At 36.6% G+C, this 19,080-nt stretch overlaps 1 protein-coding gene across 3 annotated transcripts in view; it reads left to right on the forward strand.

The window, feature by feature from the left end:
• Positions 1-19,080, forward strand: part of LOC135103688 (vesicle-fusing ATPase 1-like) — a 75,280-nt gene that overhangs the window by 37,715 nt on the left and 18,485 nt on the right. For 2 of the 3 annotated variants that reach the window (XM_064010260.1, XM_064010261.1), the window contains exons 5-7: positions 5,862-5,998; positions 7,855-8,041; positions 17,642-18,921. In XM_064010260.1, coding sequence (XP_063866330.1) covers positions 5,862-5,998; positions 7,855-8,041; positions 17,642-18,921 — 1,604 coding nt within the window. The remainder of the gene's footprint in view (positions 1-5,861; positions 5,999-7,854; positions 8,042-17,641; positions 18,922-19,080) is intronic. The other variant, XM_064010262.1, reaches the window with a different exon arrangement.

Raw genomic sequence — 19,080 nt, forward strand, 5'->3', positions numbered from 1 at the left:
TTCTGCTTTTCCTTCCCCATATTTCACTATTTTTGTCTCTACCTCTTTTCTTGTCATTATCATTACACCTCTCCCTCCTTTACCAGTCCTGTCTCTGCTCCATATATTATAGTTATTGTTAATGACTATCTGGTTTTCTTCTTTTAGCTTTGTTTCCCTTAAACACAACACCTTCAAATTTTTTTCTTTTAAATAGTCTTGTAATTCCAGTTTTCTGTGTATCAATTCATCTGTTTTTGTATACATCACATGCAATCCTTAATTTTTCCTATTTTCCCATTGTATTTTCATTTATTTCTTTTCCTTTATGTACCATTTCTTCACTCTTGCTCCCAAAACTCTCAAAAAAAAATTTGTCTTTTCCTCTGTTCTTGATTTTTTTCTTTAGCCTCTTTATACATTCCGTTAAACTTTTTTCTGTTCTTCATTTCTGTTCTTCCTGATGTATATATCTTTGCAGTCTTCTGGTTCTCTGAGTTTGGATGTTCTTTCTAGCATCTCTTCTGGTGCTTGTTATGATTTTAGTCTTACTTTCATGGGTCTTGTTTTGCCTTCTAGATAAGGTCCCAGTCAAACAACTTCTTCCACTTCTTCCCTGAATTTAGTGTCATCTTCATCATTTAGTTTCTTCAGCAAGTCCTTCACTGTTTTGTTTCTTCTTTATCTCTTTTCAGTTTGTATGTTATATTTTTCTCCTTTATTCCATAAACTATAACACTTTTCTTCTTATCTGCTGCATCTCAACAGATCTTCATTGTTTTTCAGTGCCTTCATCACTTCCTTTTCTACATTTTTTCTTTCAGTTGCTTTTTCAATTATTTCCTTGGAAGTCAACATTTGCCTGATCATTTTTTTATTTCCCAGCTTTTTATTTCATCCATAGCTCCCTCCCTCACCCTCTTCTCACCTTTCACTGTGCTTTCAAATCTATTTTCTTTCATTACTTGTTCCATATTGTTTGGAATTCCTCATTTTTCTTAATATTGTGTTGTTCTCTCACTTTCATCTTCTCCAGTTCTGCTTCCAGCTTGAATATTTCTCCATCTTTTCCTAAATTGCTTTCTAACTTTTCTTGAAGGGATTTTACCACTTCCATCACCATTTTCATTTCCTTCCTCTGTTGATCTACATCATGTTCTACTTTTTTCAATCTCAACTACAGAAACCCTATTTTATTTTCATTTAAGTCTTGTTTACTAAATCCATCAAAGTTTGCTTCTCTAGGTGAAGTTGACTCAGAAATTAAGTATGCCGTGTTTGTTTATATTTGTTGCCAGGGCGGCTAAGCCACAAACCAGCAACACTCGCTAATCCTTGTCCATATGACCACACTCACTCACTCAGAGCCTGTAAACCAGGTCCAGTTTCTGGTGTAGACTTCCCATAAAATCAACCTTTTGCTGGGAGCGAATTTTCTGCTGTTGTTGTTTACTTAATCTTGATCTTGTATGTGTGTGGGTATGTACCTATTTGTATTGTACAGGGCATGAGCCAAAGCTCACTTTGTCCTTTCTCTATAACCATATTTATCCAATTTCTCTTTAAACATGTGTACACTGTTTGCCACAACAACCTCTTCCTTCAAATCATTCCAGATTTCAATAGTTCTATATGGGAAGCTGCATTTCTTGATGTTGCTTGAACATCCACCCTTCTTTATTTTCTTCCCATGCGCCCTCGTCTGCCTCTCTCCCTCCTCCATCTGTGGTACCAAGTCATTTCTGCTTATTCTTTTTATATTGTTTACTAATTTGTACATTGTTATGAGTTCTCCTCTTTCTCTTCTCTCTTGTAGTGTTGGTAAACCCATCTCTTAAAGTCTTTCTTCTTAGCTTAAGTCTTTCACTTCTGGTACCATCTCCGTCACTACCCTCTGTATTCTTTCTAGTTTCTGTATATTTTTTTTCTATGTGGAGCCCAAATTACTAATCCATTTTCCAATTTAAGATATATCATGGTTGTTATAATTTTCTCCATCATTTCTTTACCTAAATAGTTAAACACCACATTAATATTTGTTAACAAGCTGTATGTAGAGCTGAATATCCCATTCATATGTCTTTCAGGTGATAGTGTATCCTGAATCATTACTCCCAAATCTTTTTCTTCATAACTTTTCATTATCATTTCTTCTCCCATTTTGTACTTCTATGAAGGTCTCTTTTTACTTTTTCCTATTTCCAACACATGGCATTTTCTGGCATTAAATTCTAGTTTCCATCCTTGGCTCCATGCATGTATCTTGTCAATATCCTTTTGCAGTCATTTTCATCCTTTATTATTTTCATTATTTTTGCATTATCAGCAAATGGGTTTATATAACTATTTAGTTACTGTCATATCATTTACATATATTTAAAACATAATAGGTGCCAACAGAGATCCTTGTGGTACCCCACTAGTCACTCTGTGCCAACTTGAATTAGTGTCTGATTACTGTTCTCATTTCTCTCCCTAGTAAGTAATCCTCCATCCATCTCAATGTTGCTCCTTTAATCCTCCTCTATTCTCCAGCTTCCACATAAGGCTTTTATGGGAACTTTATCGAATGCTTTTTTTTGAGATCCAGGTATACCGCATCAACCCATCCATCCCTCTCTTGCACTCCATCTATTACCCTCATATAGAAGCTCAGTAGATTTGTGACACAGAATCTCTCTTTCATGAATCCAAATTGCTTTTTTGTAATTATCTTTTCATCTTCTAGATATTAATATGGCGTTTAACTATTTAGGTAAAGAAATGATGGAGAAAATTATAACAACCATGATACATCCTAAATTGGAATATGGAGCAGTAATCTGTCTTAAATCACTATTTCACAAAGCTTGCTTACAATACTTGTTAGTGTCACTGGTCTATAATTTAATGGTTCCATTTTATTCCCCTTTGTATATTGGCACTTCGTTAGCTCTTTTCCATTCCCTTGGTACCTTTCCTTCTGTCAATGAGCTGTTAATTATATCCCATATGGTTCTTCCACTTGTTCTCTGCATTCTTTTGATATCCATCCATTTACTTGATTTGGTCCCATAGCTTTTCTAACATCCAGCTCTTTTACCATTTTCTTGATTTCTTGTCTCTTTGCTTGTATCTCCTGTACTCCCTCATTCTGTGATACCACTTTTGGTGCCACAAACTCATTTTCCTTTGTAAACAGATTTAATTCATTAGTTCACTCATCTCAGTATTTTCATAAATTCTTCCTTCCCTTTTTAACTTGTTTATGCCATCCATATGTTTCATTTTTCCATTATGTATCTGTAGAGTTTGGGTTCTTTCTTGCATTTTCTTACTATGATACTTTCAAAGTTTCTTTCTTCTCTTCTTATACTATATTCATTCCTTGCCTTTCTGTATCCTCTGGCATTTCTATTCACTTGTCTCATCATTTTCTTCCATGCCCTGTCCTTTTTCTTTTTTGCTTCTACACACCTTGCATTTTACCATTCATGTTTCCTGATTTTCATTTTACAACTTGGCACAAACTGTTGCATCCCCTCTCTATACTTAAAAATATCTCATATTTTTCTTGCACTACTTTACCTTCAAATAGCTCTTTCCAGTTAAATTTCCATATTTTTCTTGCACTACTTTACCTTCAAATAGCTCTTTCCAGTTAAATTTCCATAAAATTTATTAACTTCTGCAAAGTTTGTCTTAGTATAGTTCTGTCTCCCATTTCTCTAGTGTTCTTTCCTGTGCAACACTTTTTCCTCTTGTAGTACTATTTCTATTATCACATGATGGCTTCTTCCCATTGAACTCAGACAATGTATACTTGGTCTACTTTCTGGGGTTTTTGTAAGCACTAAGTCCAACTGTGATGTTTCTTCTCTGCATCTTGTAGGCTTGTTCACCCATTGTCTCATTGTATTCACCATCATGGTTTGCATAAGTTCTTTGCTCCATGACCCAACATTTTCTTTCACTTCCATCTTCCCCCAGTTAATTCCTTTAGTGTTGAAGTTGCCTACTAAGAGCACTTTGTCCTCTATACTATTTTTTGTTTCTAGTTGCATACTTTTAAATTTATTGGGCTCCCATGCATTAGTTTTTGGTGGTATGTATGTCACAGTCATTTTCCTTTTTTCACTTCCTTTGATCTCCATCACAACACTCATTGTTCCTGCCATTCCATCACCATATTCCACTTCCTCAACAGCAATATCCTCTTTTACCAATATCATCACTCCTCCTCCTCCTCCTCCTCCATTTCCTTTTCTGTCTCTCCTCCATGTTGCAAATTCCAACTTTATTTTGTCTCTTAGTTTGGTTTCTGTTAAGCATACCACATCTGGTTTATTGTTCTTTAAGTAGTCTTTAAATTCTAATAGGCTTGATACCAAACCATCCACATTAGTATACATAGTTTTTAAACTTCTCCTTGGTGATCTTGCATGCATCTTTGTGCCATCATTTCCTCACTTTCATGCCACAACTTTCCAGGTGAATGTTCTTGCTTGTGTGCATTTGTGGGACATGTTCTGTATAGGCTTATTAAATCAAGTACGGTAAATGCCTTAGTTTTTATGAAACAGTTTTTGGTGGCACATAAAATCTCTCTCTCTCTCTCTCTCTCTCTCTCTCTCTCTCTCTCTCTCTCTCTCTCTCTCTCTCTCTCTCTCTCTCTCTCTCTCTCTCTCTCTCTCTCTCTCTCTCTCTCTCTCTCTCTCTCTCTCTCTCTCATGCCTAAGCTTTGAGTCTGATGAATTTTCTACCATCTGGATCTGACTTAGGAATCACTCTCAAACTAACTTTATCTGTGCTGTATTTCTCACCTAATTTTTCTAACTACAAAATAATTCTTTGACTATGTAACTGACTGCTTTTATGGAAATCTTCATTCTTCAGTGTTCTTCATCAGCTTTGGCTTTCCTCTCCTTTCACAGACCCACCTGGTTAACTGACATTAAACTTTGCTATTCTGCATGACCTAGAGCAATTAGTACATCTTACTCATATCCCTTATCCTATTCTCTAATCCTACTTATGATGTCACTCTGTCTTCTCTCTTCTCTGTTGGGCTCTTCCAGTTACAGTCTCATATCTGTTTCTTGTCCTATTGCTCCAATCCCTCCTCAGGATTCCCCGAAGCTGAGGTGCCTCCGGCATTTTGCCTCTGTTAATTTGGTGGACCTGAGGAGGTATTATTCTGATTTCTCATAGAATGACTATGTTGGAGACCCATCTCTGTGTGCTGAGCACATATTAGAGGTGATAGTGTCTGGCATGGAGGTGTTCATTCCTTACTCTTTCTCTTCCTCTAAACCTCCAAACCTTGGTTTAAATCAGCATGTTCTTGTGCTATGCATGTTAGAGAGGCAGTTTTATCTGCCCACATATATGTAGAGTATGCTTCTTATACATGGGGCTGTTCATATCTTCTTTCTCTTTAAATATGGTAGACTCAAAAAGCATTTCATCTTAACACCTCTCCTCTAACTGACTGGCTTCATCTTCTCTGTGTGCTGCAGTGTTGCATCTTTTGCCATTTTCTATTGCTACTTTCACACTTACTGCTCTTTTGATCTTGCTAACTGTATGCCTCCCCTCGTCCACAAGACTACTTCTTTTATCCCTATTCTGTCCACCTCCTTAATGCAAGAGTCAACTAGTATTCTCAATCTTTCATCCCTTTCTCTGGTAAACTCTAGAATTCTGTTTGATTCTGTATTTTCCCCACCTGTGACTTGAACTCTTTTAAGAGGGAGGTTTCAAGACATTTCTCCAATTTGGATATAGTTTTGGTTGTATTGCAGATATTTTTTATTTTTTTTTCATTTGAGATATTTTTGTCAAAACTTGTTGCTTATCAACAGAATTACCACCACCTAAATATTTTTCTTTACTTTTGATAGCTGCTGATCCAGAGGCTTTAGTATCTGGAAGAAAAACTGAACCTAGGAAGATGAACTTTGGTGTCCTGCAGCCCAATTCTACTGTGATCTTTGAGAAGGCTCCCACCTCCATTGTCATACTGACAGGGAAAGCCAAGGTACCAGTTACTTATTCTTGTGAAAATATTATTACATAATGAATCTCTGTAAAGATAATTTTATGCACAGGATTTAAGAGAAGCCATAATTAGGCTTGCGGTATTTTTCAAAATGGGCAATAATTAAACTATTGTTCTAAAAAAAAAAATTATAATCTCATGAAATTACTATTTTCATGCACTCACTACTTGTGGACTGGTTTTGCTGTGATGTGGACCATGTGAGTTTTATAATCTTCAGCACCAAGAACTGTGCCAGAGGTGACTTTGGCTTAGTATTAGGCTTCTTTCTGGTCTAATTGAACTCGGTTTCCTTAAGTCATTATTTGTCACATATGCTTGCCTTGTGCTTTTGTCAAGTGATTGATCATATTAGCACATTATATCTAATTAACATTTGAGAAATATAAAAGATCTTGCATTCTGAAACTCTCTTCTTGCATGCAGCCTTTTCATTGTAAATAATTAAAAATATAATAGCCAGTATCAGATAGACATCCCCCGTGAAAAGAGACTAGCCAAGACAAGTTGCCCATACCTTTGTCTCTACTATAGTGCTCGGCGTTGAATTATTCTGTCCTTGGTGTGACAAAACAATGCAGTATAAACTTTTGCTTAACCCTAAGAGGGACTTAAAATTGTACCAGTGCATTATAGCATCTACAGAGAGTGGTGTAGTCGTAGGAGCTTTTGAGCTGCAGAGCAAAGCCTAATCAGCTATTGCCTTGACCATATTTTTAGAAGTCAACTTGGATATAGGGGGATCAGGAAGGTTGCTTCTGGGATGATGCTGCACATTTTCACCTCTAATGTCTGTAATAGTAAAAGTGGATTCATCACTCCACAGTACCTCTAGCCATTTGTCAGCATCCCACACAATTTTTTTTTTTTTGCAAAAGTGATTCTATTCATATCCTGTCAAAGAGTCAAAAGGGACTTCTTCTATTAATAGTTCTCACAAAACACCAAATATTTATGGGTTGCTTTCTCTTATTTTCCTTGCTGTCACGCATGGGTTAGATTTTAATTCACGCTTTACAATAGTCCAGAAGTGAGTATCTGTCTGGCCTTGCTAGACCTCTGTTCAGAGGTTACTTTTGTTTGCAGAACAGATTCTTTTAAGGCAATAATCTGGACAGTGGCCTGTGCACTTACTGCTTTTTTCTTGCCCATATTGACAACATAGGTGGCTCGAAGGGAGCGGCAGTGCGGGCACAAGTGTAACAAAGCACAGAACAGGGCACCAGCAAGACAACAGCTGATTGGGCTTTGTTTGCCTGGCTCATAAACCCCTACAAATATGCCACTATTGGTGGCATAATGCATTGGTGTGATTTTAGGTCCCTTTTAAGGCTACAGCAAAATTTTATACTGAATTGGTTGGCCATGCCCATGGTGGACTAATTCAATATCAAACATTTTTGCAAGGGATATATATAGATCTCAAATTATTTTCAAAAGAGGTTGCATGTAAAAACAATAATTATTACATTAAACCTTGAGGTTAAAGCTATGAAATATGTAGGATTTATTTAACTTCATTTGTATGGTTTGGTAGAAAGTTTATGCACATTAGATTATTAGGATTTAAAAATCAGATTAATATATTTATATTAGACATAGTTTAATATATTTATATTAGACATAGTTTACTTTTTCAGTACATAACATAGTGACTAATCTTCTGTAGAAGCTCATTAGTTTACTTTTTCAGTACATAACATAGTGACTAATCTGTAGAAACTCATTGTCTCAAGTATACAAATTTCATTACTAATTATCTTCAGTAATGCTACTCTAAAGTAATAGTTTTGTACTTTATGATTATAGTGACTAGATTTCTGCTAAATTTTCAGGCCCGATCATCACACACCAGTCTCTTCTCAGCTGACTGGGACTTCCAAAAGATGGGTATTGGTGGTTTAGATGAGGAATTTATCCACATCCTCAGAAGAGCTTTTGCCTCCAGAGTCTTTCCACCAGAAGTGACAGAACAGCTGGGTGTTAATCATGTCAAGGGTCTTCTGCTTTATGGACCTCCAGGTATGCTTCACACCAGCTTCTAGGTCTGTTGATTATGACTATGAAAAGTATATACTGATGGAAGTAAATATAATTTATTGTAATCATCATGGATAAAAGGTCTGTTCAAAAGTATCTAACAGTTGACCACATGACAAAAATTAAGTACTTATTGAATTTATAACTTACATTGTCAGGAACATTACATATTATATTTGAGATCTTTAACCACTCCACACTTCATCTTTCATCTCTTCACCTTTATCTATTATCCCAGATATTCTATTTTGATAACATTAGAAATTTATCAGATAACATTTAAATGTCTAAAAGCACAGTTGTTAATAATAAATTTCCAGCAAAATAAAACAGAGCTTAATAACATGTTCATCTAAGTATATAATTATGTAGTTATGTCTTCCAAGTGAGATTCCAGAATTCCCTAAATTTCAGCTATTGTGTATGCATTTGACAGATAAATGTAAAACACACACACACACACACACACACACACACACACACACACACACACACACACACACACACACACACACACACACACCTTTCTGTCACCAGTGAGGAAATGGTGGCACAAAGATGCCATGCAAGATCACCAAGCAGAAGTTTAAAGATTATGTATACTAACATAGATGGTTTGGTGTTGAGCCTATTGGAACTTAAGACTACCTAAAGAACAATAAACCAGATGTGGTATGTTTAACAGAAACCAAACTAAAAGAAGAAATAAAGTTGGGATTTGCAAAGGAAGGATATAGCATGTGGAGGAGAGACAGAAAAGGAAAGGAAGGAGGAGTGATGATATTGGTAAAAGAGGATATTGTTGTTAAGGAAGTGGAATATGGTGATAGAATGATGGAAGCATTGAATGTTGTGATTAAAATCAAAGGAAGTGAAAAAAGGAAAATGATTGTGGCATGCATACCACCAAAAACTAATGCATGGGAGACCAATAAATTTAAAAGCATACAACTAGAAACAAGAAATGAAGTGAAAGAAAATGTCTGGTCATGGAGTGGAGAACTTATGCAAACCATGGTGGTGAATACAATGTAACAGTGGATGAAACTACAAGATGCAGAGGAGAAGAAGAACCATCACCCCAGAAATAAGACCAAGTGTACATTGTCTGAGTCCACTGGGAAAAAGTGATCATATGATAATAGAAATAGTACCACAGGAAGAAAAGTGTTGCTCAGGAAAGAACAATACAAAAATGGGAGACAGAACTATGCTAAAGCAGACTTTGCAGAACTTAATAAATTCTATGGAAAAATGAACTGGAAAGAGGCATTTGAAGGTAAAATAGGGAAAAAAAAGATATATTTTTGAACAAGTATAGAGAGGGGTTGCAACAGTTTGTACCAAGTTATAAAATGAAAATAGGAAAGCATGAATGGTATAATGCCAGGTGTGTAGAAGCAAAAAACAAAAAGGACAGGGCATGGAAGGAAATAATGAGAACTGAACAGAAATGCTAGAGAAGAATACAGAAAGACAAGGAATGAATATAATCAAATAAGAGAAGAAAAAAGAAAGTTTTAAAGTGACATAGTAAGAAAATGCAAGGAAGAACCTAGACTCTTCTACAGATACATAAATGGAAAAATGAAACATAAGGATAGCATAAACAATTTAAAAAGGAAAGGAAGAATTTATGAAACTACTGAGGAGATGTGTTGAACCAATGAATGAGGGTTTTTAATTTGTGGCACTAAAAGTGGTATCACAGAATGAGGGAATACAGGAGATACAAGTAAAGAGATAATAAATCAAGAAACTGCTGGAAGAGCTGGATATTAGAATAGCTATGGGGCCAAATCAAGTAAATGGATAAATATTAAAAGAATGCAGAGAACAAATGGAAGAACCCATATAGGATATAATTAACAGCTTGTTGACAGAAAGAAAAGTACCAAGGACCAAGGGAATGGAAAAGAAGTAACATAGTGCCAATATACAAAGGGGGAAATAAAATGGAACCAATAAATTATAGACCAGTGTCACTAACAAGTATTGTAAGCAAGCTTTGTGAAATAGTAATTAAAGACAGATGGGTGGAATATCTAGAAGATGAAAAGATAATTACAGAAAAGCAATTTGGATTCAAGAAAGGGATATCCTGTATCACAAATCTACTGAGCTTCTATATAAGAACATAAGAACATAAGAAATAAGGGAAGCTGCAAGGCTTACATGTGGCAGTCCCTGTTTGAAATATACCTACCTATTTCCATCTATTATCCCCATCCATAAACCTGTCTAATCTTCTCGTAAAGCTCTCTAATGTCCTAGCACTAACATGATTACTGAGTCTGTTCCACTCATCAACCACTCTAATTGTGAACCAATTTTTTCCTATCTCCTTCCTAAACCTAAATTTTTCAAGCTTGAACCTGTTATTTCTTGTTCTACCTTGGTTGCTGATCCTAAGAATTTTGCTTACGTCCCCCTTGTTATAACCCTTATACCACTTAAAGACTTCTATCAGGTCCCCTGTTAACCTACGTCTCTCTAAAGAATGTAAATTTAACAACTTCAATCTCACCTCGTAAGGAATACTCCTCATCCCCTGTATCCTTTCAGTCATTCTCCTCAGTACTGATTCTAATAGACCTATATCTTTCCTGTAATGTGGGGACCAGAACTGCACAGCATAGTCTAGATGAGGTCTGACCATAATATTACTTCTGGCCTTCTGCTTTTAACACTCCTAAAAATGAATTCTAGTACCCTATTTGCCCTGTTTCTGGCCTCTATGCATTGTTTTCCTAGACGGAGTTCAGAGCTAACTACAACTCCCAAATCTTTCTCATACCCTGTACCTACCAGAGTTTGGTTGTTTAACTCCTTCCCAGCAGAGGATCTATATATAGACGTTTCGAAATTGGGACTTTGTGTCGGCGCGTCTACGTATAGACATTTGCTCTCATTTGACCACACTAGATTGCAGCATGGTCTATATATAGACGATTCCTTACTACTACCAAAATTAATAAAATAAATCAGTATTTGGCATCTCAAATCCCCTGACACTTGCCGACATTGCCTCTCAAGGACAGTCATCGCTTGTGCTTTGTCGGTGGCGGATGTGCTACTCACATCAACTAACACTGAGTTTTTGCTTTTTTCTATTTTCCTTTATTATTAGTCTATCATGTCAAGGAGAAAGAGACCTCTTAAGCCGGAAGATATTACGGCTTTGGTAGCTGAGGATATAGATGCTGATTTTTTGGATGATTTTGATGATTCTGATTCATCTACTGTCAGTACTTGCACTGATACAGAATCAGAGTCTGAGGTTGACCCAGATAACCAGTCTGATGCTGAAGAAGAAGAAACAGACGCTGATGATGATATTCAATATAACTGGCAAAGTCAATCAGCTGTTGACAGAGAGCCTTTTCCGTTTACAGGAGATAGTGGTGTAAAACTTGTCCTGGAAGATGACCAGTCACCTTTAGAAATATTTCATGCTTTTTTTGATGATGAATTGCTGGATCACATTGTATCAGAGACCAATAAGTATGCAGCAAAAGTCTGTGATGAAAAAAGGAGAAAGGGTAAAATGAAGAGAAAAAGCAGACTTGTTACGGAGAGATACTAACAAAGGAGAAATGTATGCATTCCTTGGATTGCTGCTTTTACAAGGAATTGTGAAAAAAGCCATCTATCTATTCATATCACTACCAATCAGCTTACTGCTACTTCTTTTTTTGGAAAATGTATATCAAGAGACAGATTTGCTCTTCTAAAGTACCTGCATTTCACTGACAATGAGGATAACAGTGAGCCTACATACAAGTTCAAGGAGGTCCTGGATATTCTCATACAAAGATTCAAGTCATCTTATGTTCCAAAGCAAAATGTAAGCATTGATGAGTCTCTCCTGCTCTGGAAAGGTAGGCTAAAGTGGAAGCGATATATTCCACTAAAACGAGCTAGATTCGGTATAGAAAGTTATATCTTAGCTGAGTCTGATACTGGCTATGTTTGGGATATTTTAGTCTACACAGGAAAGAAAACAAAATATGACTTTGAAATAGAAACCTTGTCAGATGAAAAAGTGGAAACACTTACAAAGCCTACTAAGATAGTTTTGAGACTAATGCAGTCCCTACTGAATCAGGGCTACATTCTGGGAGTTGATAACTTCTACACCTCACCAGAATTGTTTGAAATTCTTCTTTACAACAAAACAGATGGAGTAGGCACTGTGAGATCCAACAGAAAAATTCTGAAGAAAGGTGAAACTGTAGTACAGTACAAGCATAAAATGATGCACATGAAATGGAGGGATAAAAAATATATGAACATGCTAAGTACAGTATATGAGAATTCTATGGAAGAGGTAACAGTAGCAGGGAACCAAGTAAGTAAGCCAGATGTGTGCATCAAATACAGGAAACATCACATGGCTGGAATAGATAAAATGGACCAAATAATCTCCGTACAAACATCAGCTCGGAAGGGTGTGAAGAAATATTATAAGAAAATATTTCTCAGATTGCTGGACATTGCATCACTTAACTGTCATGTTATTTACAAAGCAAATGGTGGACGGAAATGCTTCCTTGACTTCAAGCTACAGTTGATTGAGGAGATAATCTCAAAATATGCTGATGACATCTACCACCTAAGGAAGCCTAGTGGTGATCTCTCTCTTGGGCCATGTCCAGCACGACTCAGTGGAAGACATTTCATTGTAGAGACAGGATCCCATGATAAAAATAGTGATAAAAAAAGTCCAAAGACAGTGTGCCTATTGTGCTCTACTCAAAAAGAAGAAAAGAAGCATATACAGCTATGATGTGTGTCAGCTAACAGTGTGTACTGTGCCATGCTTCAAACCATACCACATGGTAGCAGCTTTGCCTAAAACTGAATAAGTACAAAAAGAATATGTAAAACAAATGAAAAAAAAAAGTGGAGGGAGGGAGGGTAAACCACGTCCAGGTCACAAGTCCTGGACATTGCCTTTACAATGAGTGAGTGACTCTAAACATTCATATAAATGTATCAATATACATATAACCAACCAAACCTAAATAAGATCTATATACAGATTCAAATGTTTGTTCTGTTTTGCGGCAGGGTCTATATATAGACGTCAGTCTGGAATGCCCACTTGCAAGGAAACTATATATAGATTTATGAATGAAAGTCGACAGCGCCTATATATAGATGATTTTCTTTTTGGTAGTACATACATCTGCCCTGCCGCCGGGAAGGAGTTAATGTGTACCTACTGTGTGGGTTTCCTCTACCTACGCTAAGTACTTTGCAATTGCTAATATTAAACTGCATTTGCCATCTGTCAGTCCATTCGTTCATCCTGTCTAAATCTGCCTGCAAGGCGATGGCATCCGATTCTGACTTAATTAATCTACCTGTCTTTGTGTCATCTGCAATTTACTAACATCACTACTAATTCCACTATCCAAGTCATTGATGTATACTAAAAACAACAATGGCCGTAATACTGATCCCTGTGGCACCCACTAATTACTTGATCCCACTCGGATTTAGGGCCATTTATTACGACTCTGTCACCTGTTGCTTAGCCACGACATTATCCAGTCTAACACCTTCCCATCTCAGGAACCTCTGATGGGGTACCTTATCAAAAGCCTTACTAAGTCCAGATATAGGATGTCATAACTATCACCATTATCTGCTGCTTCGTAAACCTTACTGTAAAAAGTTTGTCAGGCAAGACTTCCCCTTTGAGAAGCCATGCTGTGACTGATTTATCAAGTTATGTTTGTCTAAATGCTCCCTAATGTTTTTCATTATTACTGATGCCATTATTTTACCTATAACATACGTTAAGCTGACAGGTCTATAATTAGACATTAAAGTTTTATCTCTTAAAGATGGGTACTACATTCACCTGCCTCCACATTACCAGTACCTCACCTAACTCAAGTGATTTCCTAAAGACAGAAACTAACAGTGCACTAATAACCTCTTTGCATTTCTTAAGTATTCTGGGATATATTTCATCTGGTCCTGGTGTCTTGAACTTTTTCAGCTTATCTATCTCCTGTTCCATTATCTCCTCAATTATGGTAATATCTGTTAGCTTCTCATTCTCTTGTGCTATAAACATTTGCTCACTATTCGGCATTTCCTGCATGTTTTCCTGGGTGAAGACAGTTAAAAATACTCATTCAGAATTTTACTAATCTCCTTCCCAGAATTAACCAGCTCCCCATCTGCTGCCTCTAATGGACCTATTGTTTCTCTGTTCTTTATCCTATATACCTGATAAAATCCCTTGGGGTCCGTCTTCACCTGACTGGCTACCTTTAATTCATAATTGTTTTTAGCTTTCCTTGTTAACCTCTTGAAATTCATAATTGTTTTTAGGTTTCCTCGTTAACCTCTTGACTGTTCTAATTCATTATATTGTGGCCTTAAAACCTCTTCCCCTACCTTTAATCTTCTATATATACTTCTCTTGTGCCCTATTTAGTGTTTTAACCCAACAGTCATCCATTTAGCATCATTCTTCTGTGATCTTATTGCTCTATAAGGGATGTTTGCTAATTATATGTATGTATGTAATTTATCAACAAAATATTTATACAACTCATCAACATTTACTTCCCCTAATCTTCTCATCTCAGCCTCCTCCATCCTCTCCACTCCATCTTCTACTCGCCTCGACCTCATCTCGCCCATCTCAGCACAACCTGACTCTCCAACATACACATATCTCCCCTTCTCTCACTCCTCCAACCCTTGCAGACACTTTTCCCCTCCTCCTGCCGTTCACCCTCCCTCACCTCCCTCATCCTGCCTTATCTTTCCCAACTCCTTCCTGGACCTTACCTCCCCCTGTGTCTGTTGTCAGTCAACTCCTTGGAGGTACCTTTTTAATCTCTCAAAATCTGCTCTCCTAAAGTCATGTATTTTATTAATGTTTTTGCTTCTAAAAGTTTCCTCCTATTTCAATTTGTACCTAATTTCACAATGGTCACTGTTACTTAACTGTTCTCCAACCTCTACCTGCATGACTGCTTCTTCCCTGTTAGAATTAAATCTAGGATATTATTCCCCCTTGTGGGTTCTAAGATTACCTGTTTTAAAAAATTATCCTGAATTACCTTAATAAATTCTTCTGCTCCACTGTTACCCACCATTAGACTTCAGTCAATATTCCTAAAATTAAAATCTACCACACATCCCTGACTGTACCTGCCTGCTCTATTTATTTCCTACCATAGTGAGGTGTTAATTACCTTTGTACAGTTTGGTGGCCTGTACACTAATCCCTAGTACTACTGATTGTGATCTTTCCTTAATATCTACCCATATCAGCTCTGTTGTGCTATCTGTTTTAATTCTACTGTTAATACAACATTGTAACATGTTCCTAACATACAGTGCAGTGCTTCCTCCCCTCCTGTTTTCCCTGTCCTTATAGAATAGTGTATAACTTTCTATCTTAACCTCTGGATTAAATACTTTTCCTGACATATCTAACCAAATTTCTGTTAATGGAATGATATCAAGGTTCTCTACAAACCCCATTCCTCTAAGCAAGTCTATTTTATTCAAAATGCTTCTACAGTAATACAGGAGATACAAGTAAAGAGACAAGGAATCAAGAAACTGCTGGAAGAGCTGGATGTTAGAAAAGCTATGGCATCAGATCAAGTAAATGGATGGATATTAAAAGAATGCAGAGAACAAATGGGGGAACCCATATGGGATATAATCAGTACCAAGGGAATAGAAAAGAGCTAACATAGTGCCAATATACAAAGAGGGAGATAAAATGGAACCATTAAATTTCAGATCAATGTCACTAACAAGTATTGTAAACAAGCTTTGTGAAATAGTAATTAAAGGCAGATGGGTGGAATATCTAGAAGATGAAAAGATAATTACAGAAAAGTAATTTGGATTCAGGAAAAGGAGATCCTGTATCACAACTCTTCTGAGCTTCTAAACAAGAGTAATAGATGGAGTGCAAAAGAGAGACAGATGGGTTGATGTGGCATGCCTAGATCTCAAAAAAAGCATTTGATAAAGTACCCCACAAAAGCCTTATGTGAAAGCTAGAGAATGGAGGAGGACTAAAGGAAGCAACATTGAGATGGATGGAGGATTATTTACAAGGGAGGGAAATGAGAACAGTAATCAGACACTAATTCTAATTGGTGCAAAGTGAAAAGTGGGGTACTGGAAATGTGTTAGCACATGTTATGTTTCAAATATATGTAAATGATATGACAGAGCATCTAAATATTTATATAAACTTATTTGCTGATGATGCAGAAATAGTGAAAATAATAAAGGATGGAAATGATTGAAAGGAGTTACAAAAGAATATTGACAAGATACATGCATGGAGCCAAAGATGGAAACTAAAATTTAATGCCAGAAAATGCCATGTGTTGGAAATAGGAAAAAGTAAAAAGAGACCTTCATGGAAGTACAAAATGGGAGGAGAAATAATAACGAAAAGTAATGAAGAAAAAGATTTGGGATTAATGATTCAGGACACACTATCACCTGAAAGACACAAACAGGATATTTGGCTCTACATACAGCTTGTTAACAAACATTAATGTGGCATTTAATTATTTAGATAAAGAAATGATGAAAATTATAACAAGCATGATATGACCTAAATTGGAATATGCTGCAGTAATTTGGGCTCCACATAGAAAAAAAGATATATGGAAACTGGAAATACAGAGGACAGCAACAAAGATGGTACCAGAATTGAAAGACTTAAGCCATGAAGAAAGACTTGAAGAGATGGGATTACCAACACTACAAGAAAGAAGAAAAAGAGAAGACCTGATAACAATGTACAAATTAATAAACAGTATAGAAAGAACAGACAAAAATGACTTGGTACCACAGATGGAGGAAAGAGAGAGACGGATGAGGGGATATGGGGAGAAAATAAAGAAGAGTGGACATTCGAGCAACATCAAGAAATAGAGCTTCCTGTAATGAACAATTGAAATCTAGAATGATTTGAAGGAAGAGGTGGTTGTGGCAAACAGTGTACAAATGTTTAGAGAGAAACTGGATAAATATAGTTATGGAAACAGGACAAAATGAGCTTTGACTCATGTCCAATACAGTACAACTAGGTAAACACACACACACACACACACACACACACACACACACACACACACACACACACACACACACACACACACACACACACACACTTTCATGCATTCAGGTATGTGGTATATGTGTTTAAGAAAAATTTTTGATAATTTACATGTCACTTTTTTTAACTTATGTTGGTTCATGCTTGTTCTAAAGTGAATAAGAGTTATATAATTGAGGGACAAGTTTACATAATTTCAGACTTTGTCTCCATCATGAACTGAGCACATACTGTATGTAGCTATCAAATTCTACTGTAAGTAACTATCAAGATGTACAATATATATATATATATATATATATATATATATATATATATATATATATATATATATATATATATATATATATATATATATATATATATATATATATATATATAGATTTGTAGCCAAGGAATGATTTTAATTGGAAGAAAAAATTAAGGCTACTTATGGATTCATTTTAATTTTTCAGGTACTGGGAAGACCTTAATGGCCCGTCAGATTGGAAAGATGCTCAATGCTCGGGAACCAAAGATCATCAATGGTCCTGAGATTCTAGACAAGTATGTGGGAGAGTCTGAGGCCAATGTGCGCCGCCTCTTTGCTGAGGCTGAAGAAGAGGAGAAGCGCATGGGTCCCAATTCTGGTCTTCACATTATCATCTTTGATGAGATTGATGCCATCTGCAAACAGAGAGGTTCAGTTGCTGGCAACACTGGTGTCAATGACACTGTGGTCAACCAGCTTTTGTCCAAAATTGATGGTGTGGAACAACTCAATAACATTCTAGTCATTGGCATGACCAACAGAAAGGACATGATAGATGAGGCCCTGCTGAGGCCTGGCAGACTGGAGATCCAAGTAGAGATTGGTCTTCCTGACGAACAGGGACGATTTGACATTCTCAAGATCAAAACTGCAAAGATGAAAGAACACAACAAACTGGATCGTGACGTTGATCTTGCAGAGATTGCCTCCCTGACCAAAAATTTTTCAGGAGCGGAACTTGAGGGCCTTGTGAAGGCTTCATCATCCTCGGCCTTGAAGCGCTACATTCATCTAGGAAACAAAATTGAGGTGGATCCTAATGCCATTGACAAATTGAAAGTTACTCGATCGGACTTTATCTACTCCCTTGAAAATGATTTAAAGCCTGCTTTTGGCACCAGTGATGAAGATCTGTCAAAATTTATTGAGAGAGGAATCATTAATTGGGGAGCAACCAGAGAACTGGTGGAAAAGGGACTGATGTTTGTAAAGCAAGCAAGGTCACCTGAAACTAGCAGTCGCCTCTGTATTTTACTCGAAGGGGCACCAACTGCAGGTACTTCTGCATTAGCAGCTTATTTGTGCAAAAACTCCAACTTCCCTTTTGTAAAAGTCATTAATTCCCAAGATATGGTTGGTTTCATGGAGGCTTCCAAATGTTTAAGAATTAAAAAAATTTTTGATGATGCATACCGCTCTGAACTAAGTTGCATTTTCATGAATGACCTTGAACACTTGATGGGATATTCACCTATTGGCCCAAGGTACCAGTCCCTTGTTTTGGATGCCATGTACTCTCTTCTGTCGGCTTCTCCTCCTCCAGGCCGCAAATTACTTGTCATCTGCACTTCTAAACGACGCTCAGTACTGGAAGAACTGGGTCTCCTCTCAGCTTTTACAGCTGTCATCAGGGTTCCTTATATTGCACATGTGGGAGATGTCAGACTTGTGCTGGAGGAGTCACAAGTAATGAGCCCAGATGAGGTATGTTTAAATTTGTAATTTTATTATATACCTATTAAGTGTTCAGGTTAAGATATGCTGATTTAAGAGTTATTTATGAAGACTACTCATAGCATAACCTTAAAATCTGTGGAGGAACAGATGTAAGAATGAAGTTTAATGTTAATAAAGCAAGAAAAA

The sequence above is a fragment of the Scylla paramamosain genome, chromosome 9, assembly GCF_035594125.1.
Source record: "Scylla paramamosain isolate STU-SP2022 chromosome 9, ASM3559412v1, whole genome shotgun sequence".
Lineage (NCBI taxonomy): Eukaryota > Metazoa > Arthropoda > Malacostraca > Decapoda > Portunidae > Scylla > Scylla paramamosain.